At 37.0% G+C, this 12609-nt stretch overlaps 1 protein-coding gene across 2 annotated transcripts in view; it reads right to left on the minus strand.

The window, feature by feature from the left end:
* Positions 1 to 12609, minus strand: part of GRIN3A (glutamate ionotropic receptor NMDA type subunit 3A) — a 155083-nt gene that overhangs the window by 97504 nt on the left and 44970 nt on the right. For both annotated transcript variants that reach the window (XM_007197094.3, XM_057549197.1), the window contains exon 2: positions 7959 to 8563. In XM_007197094.3, coding sequence (XP_007197156.2) covers positions 7959 to 8563 — 605 coding nt within the window. The remainder of the gene's footprint in view (positions 1 to 7958; positions 8564 to 12609) is intronic.

Raw genomic sequence — 12609 nt, forward strand, 5'->3', positions numbered from 1 at the left:
TGGCTTAATTACATATTCATGTATTATTTTTACTTTTTAAAAACTTGCTCTAAAATTTACTAAAGTTAAAATCTCCTACTGTAAATAATGTTGCCATGTTCTTAAAGATTTTAAGACCTGTTGCCCCTGATTTTTCTTCTTATTTAGCATATAAAGTTTTACTAATCTTATGTTTTTATATTCATTATAAATTTGTTATCTTTTCTTGTCTTGAACTAGTTCTGTCATAATCCCGTTGTTTCCAGTCTTCATTTTGGAGACGTATGAATCTACCTTTGTGTTGTCTAAATGCATCATCATTCTTATGTGTCTTCTTCCATGCCCAGTTGTTTATAAGTCATATATTTATTTCTACTTTGATCTTTTTTTCACGCATCAGCTTGTCTCTTTGCATGTCTATTGCTCTCATTTGTTTTTCATTTCTTTTAAAATTGCCCTCTTATCTTTGCTTTTTTCCCCTGTTATAGTTGCCTTCCATTAACTATATCTGTATCTGGGAATATCTGTTTTGCTCTATAAATCCTTAAAATTTATTTTTCCCTTTGGGGAAAATTGTATCTCCAGTCCAGAACTCCTTCCTGAACTCTGGAAGATCACCACCTACCTACTTGACAACTCCATTTGGATATCTATGAATTATCTCAAACTTAAATTAGCAAAATTGAATTCCTGGTGGTTCTCACCCACCTCACAAACCTGATTCTTCTACAGTTTTCTTTATCTTAATTAATGGCAACTCCATCCTTCCAATTGCTCAGGGCAAAAACTTTGGTGTCATCCTTATGTTTCCTTTTCCTAGCAACCACCTAATTGTGGCCAGTTAACTCCATCTTTGACTTTTTAGACTGTAAGATCCTCAACGGCATGGATTTTGACATTCTCCACATTCTGAGAGCAGTCTCTTCCATACAGCTGCTGTGAGGAATGAACAAATCCTCCCTTTCCCACTGCTCTGCTTCATAACACTGCAGGCTGTCCAGCTGAGACTTCAGCGTTCATCTAAGCATCTATCACACTGAGTCATCTTAGGATCTTAGGCACAACACGGTACCTGGACAGGATAACTGCTCAGTGATGTTTGTGGGATAAATGCAATTAAACACATGTTTTCTGCTCAAATCAGACATGGGTCTCTTCAAGAGCACTTCCTCACATTGCCAGAAGAATGGGACTCAATCAGCCAGGAAGTATTGATATTGTAATTGTAATTTATAGATTATTCAGAGCATTAAAATTCCAGTACATTTCTCCCTGAACAATGGAGAGTATCAAAAATAGAAATTAGTTCTATGGGAAACCTCTCTGACGATAAGGAATTTAATAGGAATTGGAAATTGCTAAATTTCAATCTTTAAAGCAGAGGGCCCCACATTGTAACCATTGACTATATCCTCTTTTAAAACAACTTACAAAGCTCATCTTTTAAAATAGATTTCTATCAGCTAATGAACAAACAGGAATTTAATAACATATTAAATGTACATACATACACACATGGACCATTGGGGTCTGTTTTGCCAATAAGTGAAACTATAGAGTGGAAGGAGAGCTCTTGTCCTTCTTGACTTTTTTCCCAAGAGGAGAAAAATATCAATACTAATCTTTGTGACTGAGTCATGTTTGAATATACTTCTTGGGCTGTGTGTGTGATGTGATGGGATCACTAAGTCAAAAAGTCAGACACATAGACATAGTGCTCTATTTTTCTGCTTTCATGTGGCACAACTGGCAAGCTGGTACTTCTTTTTCTTCTGTGTTTTTCTCCCACAGTAGTTAGATCTGTTCCATATTCTTAGGTTGTTTTCCTTTCCTTTCATTTTTTGATATAAACCTTGACTTCTCTCCACAATTATGGCCTGTGCCCATCCCTTGGACGGCTCCTCTTGCTTTGTGTAATATCCCACCTTAATTCCTTCTAGCTCTCTAGATCTGGCTCCAGCACTAGTCCAGGTGATGATATCCCTTCCCTTAGCATAGCCCTGTCAATGGGACACTATGTAGTATTTGCCACTGGAAGTTGAAGTGGCCCTGGGATAGATCTAGAATTCAGAATACCTCTTTTTTTGACATATTTCCAAATTTTATAGTAGATGCATACAAAGTAAAAAGTATTTAACAAAGAATATAATCACAATTTCCACTCAGGCAAAGAGAAGCTTGGAAGTTCTCCTAATGTGGGAAATGTCCACAGTTTAAAACCTGCTGGAAGCTAGACTAAGCAAATTTAAGCTGTATTCTTCAAAACAGGGTCCTGAGGGAATACATATCTTTCACTGTTCCTTATTTGAGGCCCCCATGACTTAGAGAAGATTTTCGACACAGCTCTTGGCATGACTTAAGTGACATAGAGGGATGGGCAAATTCAAAGGATTTAGCCAAATTAGTCCAGTGACAGGAGTTCTTACTGGAAACATCTGGAAACACAGACCTTAACTGTTGTCCTTAAGATTCATGACACCAAAGCATGTGTTTTCTAGAAGTACTGACTCCATGGTAGCCTTGCAGAGAAAGTTAACTTAGGAGTAACAGCTGGACACACTAGGTCACCCCACAGTAATGGGTTCTCCTTGGGGACCCAAGGAACCAGTGTTAACATCATCCAACCCCTGGCTTTCAGGTTCAATGCAACTGCATTTCTTTTGAGTACATGTTGAAACACACAGGCTAACTAGTTTGGCTCAGTAGAGGTCTTTAGGACAAGAACACTTACACATGGGTAATCGCACCTCCTGATTTATATAGCTTTTGGCTGAAAGAATATGAATGACAAAGTAATGGGATCCCAGTTAAGGAAAGTTTATATTAATTCTGAAAGAGCCTGCAACTTGGATTTAGACAGTTTAAACCTTCCCCTATAAAGTACTAACTGAATGACCTTAGGCATACCACTTAACTTTTCAAGGTAGGAATCCTTATAATTAAGGAAATAAAATTTTCTAGAGATTAAATAACTTTGGCAGGGTCACAATGCCAGTAAATTATTGTAAAGGTGAATGGGAATACCCCAGATTAGAATTATATCATGCCACCTCAGGTTCTCCTGGAACTCTTCTACTATCCAGCAATGAGACCAGGAACATCATCAATTTAAACCTTGGGACTTTTGAATGGGTATTTGTTTTAGTCTTTTTTTTCTGAAGCTTCCTAGTGCCTCATAATACATGGCACATATATGTTCTGGGTAATACATGCAGAATCAATAAATAAAGCAACATTTACTATTAATGAAAGGCCAGTGAATCTTGGTATTGCTTGACCATGTAAGCATAAAGATAGCCTGGAGGGGAAAGAGTCTCTCTAGCACATTGAACCATTTTTCAAGGACAACTGAGGAGAGGGCCTAACAATGCCAGGTAATGCCAGAGGATAATCACTAGTAGAATGGGTGTTGTCTCAGTGAGGAATGATAACCAAACTGCTAGGTCAAAAAAAATGGATAAAAAATATGGATAAGTGGAGGAGCATATTGTCTCTCGCTGAAAGAACAAAAGAACGGGGTTGTAAGCTTCCTGGGAGCAGGGCCCCTGTTTTCTATTCTTTGTGTCTCCAGCATTAGCTAAGGTCCTAGCCTAATATTAGTAAGCTTCAACATATGTTTGTGGATGAATAAATGAATTAATCACTGCCCACTTGATACAGAACTGAAGTGCAGAAGCTATTCCAAGAAGAAAGGCATGATTCCATAGCCTGCTGAGAAGCTAGAATAACTATCAGGACTATGATTAATTAGCTAAAGGGTCAGGGACTTCTTAGGCCAAGGGGAACAAGGTGTCTGTCGATGTCTAGGGTCTTGGAATTATTAAAGGAAGGATAACTGCCTTTGACCAGGCTATGAATAACTCAAGGGGCTCTCTCTCCAGAAACATAGATTCATTACCACCCTGGGCCTTCAGATAAGCATGGGCAAATCCTAACCCTAAGAACAGCAGGGAAGTCCTCAAACTCCTATTCATTTTCAACAGAGTCTGGTGTTTAGAATGAGGTAAGGGAGTAAATGTGGGCAAAGCTTAAACAGATTTGGAGAAATAAAAATTTTTTATATCTTAATGGTTTTTAAAAAATTACTCGCAAGGATTTTATGCTGTATTACTTTATTTGGTTAATTTGTTACAGGATTATGATTTTATAAATATGTCATCCCTAATGTTCTGCCATTCAAGTGACATCCAGACTGCATATAAAATGCATACTCCTTAGCTTGGCATAAAAGCTTTGTGTGGCATGCTATCAAATTAACAACTTTTCCAGAATCATGTCAGATTCTCTTCGTATGCAATGTACACGCCAACTGTACTAAATTTCTTTCAGATCTTGGTAAATTTGCATATGCCATTTTCTGTGCCTGTGAGGAAATGTTTGCTCCAAACCAGAAAACTCCTATTCATTTATCAAGATCCAGTTCCAGTATTTCTTCCTCATCATCAACTCTCTGAGAAGAGTTAATTATTTCCTCCTCTGTGTATTTGAACATATTTCTATTTTTAAGAATAACATATCCCTTTGTTTTATAACCATTTACTTACTTTTCAACCTCGTGCACTAGGCTGCCAGCTCCAAAATGGCAGGATGCAACTCTTCATTTTGTCTGCCTCACCCTAGTTCAACAAATAGTCACTGACTACACAGAAACACCTTTGCACATGTATTTGTGAAGTTACTGCCAAATAATATATCAGATATCATTGCTTCAAAGTAATTAACATTTAATAAAACAACTTGCAAATAAATTGTTAAAGATCACAGTATGAACTTGGCCCCCAAGTGGTTTTGTCTACATTTAGTTATGATGGATGTTTGCTCTGGCATGTGGGGACCCAGGAGGAATTAAATCCTTTTTACCTGTTATTACATCTATGTAGTCTGCCATGAGAAATGATTTTTTTCTAGTCTAAAGGCCTATGCTGAAAAAGCCACGTTTTTGGTGATTTCATTAACATTTTAAAATGTTAACAATTCTGTCAGCCTAAACTGAAAATGACTGTGTGAGAAATGAAAGCTTGCATAACTCTGACACTCGATATTCATGGCTCATTATCCTCACGACTTTCATTATGCAGTGAGGAAGTAGGGTCAGCCTCACAAAATTTAGGAATAATTAAGAAAATTACTATATGGAGATGTGACTTATGGACTGAGAATAACGAACTTTCTAAAAAGACTGTATTCAACAAAATAAATAAGGATGATGAAAAATCCACAGATGTTTTATAGCTTAAGGCAGCTTTTCGGTTATTCATTATAAAGACTCCTTGAAGGCTTTTGCTCACTTCCCTTGACCCTTTCCTGAACACTCTGAAACTTTCTCTTTGACTGTATTCCTCAGGGAGTTTAAGAAGTCCTAGGCATATTTCCTGAAGTTCTTTAAGTTCATTCTCAAACACATCCACGGAGATGAAAATATTGTTGCTGACCTGTATACACTGTGAATTGCTTCCAGGCTCCAAACCTCACATTCTTCTTTCACAACTTTCGAAGTTTGTGGAATAATCATGTGGAAATAGCCACAAGGGCAGAGGTTATCTGCTAACCTAACATTCTATCAAAAAAAAAAAAAAAAAAAAAGGAAAAGAAAACCGGATGGTATCTAGGTAAGTTAAAAAAACTCTGTTTTTAATTTAGACAAAATTTTATTTATTAACCACCCATTATTCTTCTAGAACAACAGATGGTGTAGGTTGTAAATATAATATAAAATTTCCTTTTCTTTCTACGTTAATTTCAATAAATGTCTATTAAGTAGCTGCTATATGCCAGGCATTAAACTAAGTTCAGTAGTGTCTCCACTTAATAGAATTTATATTTTAGTTCAGAAGTCAGACACATAGACAAATAATGATGATGGAATAGACTAAGTACCATCATATAATTTCAGGTACAAAGTGCCATGAGATCTTTATAGAAGGAGGCACATAACTTTAATATAAATTAAATTTTGAGGAGCCAGAAAGATCAGTTTGATCTTGATAAAATGAACCCCTAAAGTATATACAACCCAAGTCAACAAATATTTCTCTCTGTAGCTTCTAAACATTTTTAGGATCCAAACAGAATTATTTTTCTTGTGCTCTCCATTTTATATAAGACAGAAAGACATTAAAAAATTTAATATAGTTTTCACAAGTGGTTTTTCCTGTCTATTGTTTAAGATTGTCCTTCCAAAATAATGACTATTTGAACTTATAACTAAAGGCTTTGCTTATATTTTTGTTATGAAGGAGGATGTTTCTTATCCCAGATAAAATCCTGAGCCTCAGTGAAGTGCTAGTTGAAAAACAGGAGATTAGGACTTCTCTGGTGGTGCAGTGTTTAAGGATCTGCCTGCCAGTGCAGGGGACATGGGTTCGAGCCCTGGTCTGGGAAGATCCCACATGCCGCGGAGCAACTGAGCCCGTGCACCACAACTACTGAGCCCGCGTGCCACAACTATGAAGCCTGCGCACCCTAGAACCCATGCTCCGCGACAAGAGAAGCCACCACAATGAGAAGCCGGCACACCACAACAAAGAGCAGCCCCCGCTCGCCACAACTAGAAAAAGCCCGTGCACGGCAACGAAGACCCAATGCAGCCAAAAAAAAAAAAGATTAAAAAAAAAAAACCAGATTAGTTTTGGATAGTGGCTATAAAATAAAACATGCGTAGACCTTATTTTTTTTTCATAGACTTTAATCTTGAGTAAATTCAAATACATTATGGAAAAAATGGAAAGTTCATTTGATGATAGGACATCTAATTTTATCATTTATAGATTCCTAATAAGTGAATTTTTGAGATATTTTATTTTATTAACAACATTCTTTAAGGAGTCTGTGGGCTGTGCTTAAACTCTGCCATATATATGGCATTTAGCATGTTGCCTTGCGCATAGTACGTGCTCAATCCATACATGTGAAATTAAAAGTAAAATGCTTTGCACCTTCTGATCTTTCCTCAAACGTTCATGTCTTAAAGGCAAGACACCATGAGGTTACCTTGTGCTCCTCAACACAGTCAAATGTCCCTGTTCCAAGAGGACTTCCTAAAATGGGGCCAGACTATAGCTAAGCCTTCATCTCTGAAACAGCAATAATTCTCTGATTTGGCCTCTCTGACCATAGGTGCTCCATTTCAGGAAAAAATCTAGGCCCCTTTAAAATATCCTTTAAAGATTTCTCCTTTTTCCAGGGATCATGAAAACCATGTCTATAGGATGAATTATTCTTTAACTTAAACAGGCTTTTTCATTCTAGATTCTGAACCAGATTGAGGAACTGGAAAAGAAAGGTATACATTTTACTCTTGTGGAACTCTTAGTTCTATCTATCTATCTATCTACTTACCTATCATCTACCATCTACCTATCACAACTCCTCCATGGATAGTAGGATCTACTGTTATATCTTTTTTACATAAATGGGTATAGGACATAGGAAACTAAGGCTCAGAGAAGTTAAATCACTTGACCAAGTCATGCAAAGCTAAAATTCAAGGATAGGGAGTCTGGCTCCAGGGTCTATGTCTTTAGTCCCTTCTCTATTCTGCCTTATTCATCATGGCCTGGGAGTAGAGAGAAAAGTCTATCTCCAGCGTGACTAATTTTTTTCTCTGTATAGATTTAGAGAGATTTGTCCAAGTCTGTTGATATAGGAATGAGTGAGCAGGGATGGAAACATTTGTTGTGCATCTACTATGAGCTGAGCAGTGTTAGGTACTTTTCATATAGAATTTTGTGGTGTCTTTATTATAATATATCAAGCTATTTAATATTATCTTAGTTTACTAATTAGAAAACTGAGGCTCAGAGTTTTTAAATAGCTTGCCAAGAACACATAGCTAGTATGGGACTAAGCCAGGATTTAAAAGTGGGACTGAGGATTCCCCACTATATGCCATGTGCTTTCTGCAAATGGGATAGATAGGGAGATTTTACTTCCTATCACAGCCCTGTGATTGGGGATGTAAACCAGGTCTTGCATCCTACCTTGATAAATATTGTCCTGAAGTGAGATTTGCAGTTTCCACATCCATGCAGTTCATCGTGCTGGGAATGAGAGCAAGTTCTGGCTGGATCATGGTGGCTGTGGCCACAGCTCTTGCGACCAGTTCCATGGCATCTTGTACATAGTACTCAAAGACAGACTGTGTTGTTTTTCCATGAGCAATGAGCCCTAAGGGCAGACCTTCTGTCCTCAGTTGCTCAACATTCTGGGAATCCCCCAGCACCCAACGAAGCTCAGGGGGTGCTACCCCAAACTGGGTGGTAATTTCGAAAATCCGCCGGATACTTTCCATGTCGCAGCCAAACATCACCATTGTGGGTGTACTGTTCTTAACGCTCTCAAGCTGGACCTGCAGGAAGCTCAAGAGGTCCTCAGTGGAGGAGAGGTTGATGGTGATGTTGATGATAGAGCCCAGGTGGAACTTGGAATTATTCTGGGTAAGGACGAGGAAGTCGGTGATGTTCCAGTCTTCCTGGCACAGCAACAAGCTAAAATTGTACCAGTTGTTCATGGTCAGGATTGAGACAGTGACATCAGCATCAGAACTTAATGAATTTTCTAAACTCAGTTGGAGGTGAAGGGGATTCTGTATTTAAAGATATGAAAAAGAAGAATTAGAAAGTAATGGCCAAAGATTATAATATAGGGTACTTTTGCTTTCTTATGAGGCTTCATCTTTTATTTTTCCCTATGATATTCAAGTGCCTCTGGGATAAAATTCCCATAATTTTGAAAGCTATGTTTCCTGTCTAACGGAATTGATTCCTTACAACTGATTTCCTTATAAGTTTTGCTCAAACTACCAAAGGGCAGATGATTCTTGGTGTAAATGTCAGGGGTGACACAACTATACATTTAGTCTTAAATTTTTATCAGGCTTGTCTACTTCCTACAGACAGTCTCCTTTAGGCATCCCATTTCTAACTATCCCTCTTCTTAACTCATTTGTTCAATTTTCCTGTCAGGTGAAATAATTGAAAGAAATTACTTTTGCTTTCCTTTAAAACTACTAGTAGAAAAATCTTAAAACAGTGCAGGTGCTTGTATTAAGGATGGTGTGGAAAAAGGATGCATCATAGTTTCCCAAACTTCTAGCCCCTGAGGAAGGCACATTTAATATATGTGGTGCTATATTTGAATGTTTATGTTCCCCAAAATTCATATGTTGAAATCCTAATCCCCAATGTGATGGTATGAGGTGATGGGGCCTTTGGGAAGTAATTAGGTCATGAGGGCAGAACCCTCATGAATGAGATTAATGTCCGAGAGGCTCAAAAGAATTCCCTTATCCCTTCCACAATATGAGGACACAGTGAGAAGCTGGCAGTCTGCCACCATGCTGGGACCCTGATTTTGAACTTCTAGCGTCCAGAATTGTGAGAAATGAAATTCTGTTTTTTACAAGCTACCCAGTCTGTGTTACAGCAGCCTAAATACACTAATACATATGGAATAATTAACAATATACTCATAAAAATTAAATACATAGTCTAATATTGAAGGTTTGATTGCATTTCTGTATCTACTGAGACTGGATTCTTGCTGTGAAAGGTGAAATGTGTGCCATTTAAATGCATTTATGTAACTTCCACCACAATTTCATCTACTTATAGAACTCACCAACTCAATGAAAGAAAAGTATCTTATTTGAAAAATCACAAACTATTAATCATATAGATGAAGTGGAAATAGTCCTCTAATGAATGAATCTGTTAATTGTTCTTCCTGAGAGCAGACTTTTGACATATTTATCCTTTAACACTGACATCCTGAGGATGGTTAGCACAATGCTTTACACAATGTAGTGTACAATAGACACAGTCCAAATTGAACTAAATATGGTCCCATTTTGGAGCTATTAGACTATTGAACTATTTTTCAGAACTTGCCAAACATTCAGGTCAATAACATGAGGAGGGCTTTCTCAGTAAGATTTCATGCCCTTGTACAAAAGGAAAGAAGTGTGGCCTTCCTTCATCTACCAAAAAGTGTATAACAAGAAATAGAGTTTGAACTGAACTTTGAATTCTTTGAAGGGTTAAAAGGATTCTGATATGTGTAGAATAAGGAGTGAGGATTCCAAAGGAATTTATGGGAGAAAAACTATGACCAAAGGCAGTAAATGAGAGTAATCATAATGGTAAGTAGGAGGGAGTCTTAAAATTTATTTTGATAACTTGACTTTTGCAAATTAAGCTTTTGAGCAAGACTTGTAATGATAAAACCAGAGCTTTTGGAGGATCATCTATGGGTAGCATTCAAAAGGGAGAGGGAAAATAAGCCTTCTAAGATTTCGATTAGGTGCTAAGGGTTTAAACTGGAAGCCAGTGTTGGTAATGATAGGAAGAGTGATTTAAAAAAAGGTTTTTTTAAAATTAAAATTTAGTGACAAGGTCAGATGGAAGAAGCGAAAAGAGAAAGGTGTCAAAAAACCAAGGAGGTAGGTAATTCCTGTTTCTAGGCTTGGGATGCCATATAAGATAAAGGACCAGAAGCTTCATTTCCTCACTCTTACTACTGATGAATATAAATTGCTCCAGAGAGTTCTTTCTGTCCTCCTCTTTTAACTTTCTTCCTTTCCTTCTTCCTTTTTATATCCTCCTGTGCCTTAACCCTCTTCCAGAATCAATGAGCAATGGAAGGCAAGCTATGCATTTAGCTGGCAGGAACAAATTATTCCCAACTGTTTTCTTGGCCTCAGTTCCCTATTCTGTTGCCAGTTTTCTTTCTAAAACATAAATATGACCGTATCATTCTTCTGCACCATAACCTCTGAATCACCCATAGGACAAATTTCAAACTTCACCTCTAACACTCCAAACATGTACCCCAAGACAGGTCATAGTGGACAATTTATTTTTCTTGTGTCAGAGTGAGCATTTTCACATCTACACAAATTTGACACGTTGAATTCTCCACCTGTGAATGTACTTGCCTATATTCATATTCATCCTTCAGAACTCAACTCTTGCATGCAGATTTCCAGAAACTAGCTTACGTTCCACTTACTACTGTTTCTGCTGCTGAGCTTTTTTTCTCACAGTATTTTGGCCCTTTTGATTTCCTGCAATGGTGAACTGGGTTTTTGTTTGACTGCTCCTCTGACTGTTGCCCAAGCAGAATTAATCGTCTCATGTCTGTGTCAGGGTGTCATTTTGTTCATCCCTCTATTACAGCACCCTTCATACTGTAAGTTAGTTATTTGGTTAAGTGTTTATCTCTCACACTAGACTGGAAGCTCCTTTAGGATAAGGACCATATCTCAATCATCTCTTCTAACACAGTTATTAGTTAACCAGAGATAGTATTTATCAACTGGAATTTTCTTTTGTCCATCCTGGGCTATGATCATAATCTTGTCACTGAAAGACTGAGAAGAAAACCATTTCCAGCAGAGCTGTATGACCCAATATTTTGCCCCCAGTGGGGACAAAGGCCCATCTATCCACTTCCTACAGAGAGATTCATTAAATCAGTATGTGAGGATCATGTTCTAATGGAGGCAGAGATGAAAATGTTCTCCTCTTGCTAAATAGGGAAGTAAAATTAGCTAATCACATTGAGCATTCAGCACCAGAGAGACAAATGCATTTGGCATGAGAAAGTGACAGAGGAGTAAATGAAAGCCCCTCCCCGTGGATTATGTGATCCGTATAATCACACTCATCCCTACAAACAATTCTAGTAAGAAAGTCTAGATGTGGAAGTTAATCCTTACATGAATTTAAGGAACACAATTCTTCAAGTAAATATTTATTAAATAATAGTTTAGAAACATCTAGTGATATTGTATTTATCTGGCAGCCTCAGAAGCAAAATCTCCTTATTTCTCTCCATATAATAATCAAGGGAAAGGTGCGTGTGCATGTGTGTGTGTGACACACACACACAGATATGAAAACTTATAACAAAAAATTCAAGCCTAATAGTAAAACTTTCATCAAAATCTGGGACAAAAATTAAACAAGACCTATCAAATGAAACTGAGAATCAAAATCTATGTCTGACAGATAGTTTGCTGTTTGCAGAAGAACAACCCATGGCCTGAAGGAAGGTATAATTAAAAAAAAATTTCTACATTGTTTACCTCCTAAATCAGAGATCCAATAACAAAACAACTTGAGTCAGGAAGCCTCTCTCAACCATGCTGACAGTAAAAACTGCTTCATAAGTGCATTCAATTTATATAAATTAAAATATACAGGCTCAGTAGGAAGAGGTAGGGGGAGAGAAAAATGAAGTTAAGTAGTACTGATAATTCTAATTATCCTAAGTGAGTGTATTCTTTATTACCTATGACTATTATATATAGGTATTATATATTGTAATAAATACATGTTATTACACACAGTTATATACACAAAATCATATATGCCACATTAAATAGGTAATTTTTAAAAACTGAAGTATAGTTAATGTACAACATTATGTCAATTTCAGGTGTGCAACAGTGATTTGACATTCAAATATATTATGAAATGATCACTATAATAAGTCTGGTAACCATCTGTCACCATTCAAAATTATTACAGTATTATTGACTACTATATTCCTTAAGCTGTCTAATACTTCCTCATAAGTTATTTATTTTATAACTGGTAGTTTGTATCTCTTAGTCTCTTTCACCTATTT

Source organism: Balaenoptera acutorostrata, chromosome 6, assembly GCF_949987535.1.
Source record: "Balaenoptera acutorostrata chromosome 6, mBalAcu1.1, whole genome shotgun sequence".
Taxonomy (NCBI): domain Eukaryota; kingdom Metazoa; phylum Chordata; class Mammalia; order Artiodactyla; family Balaenopteridae; genus Balaenoptera; species Balaenoptera acutorostrata.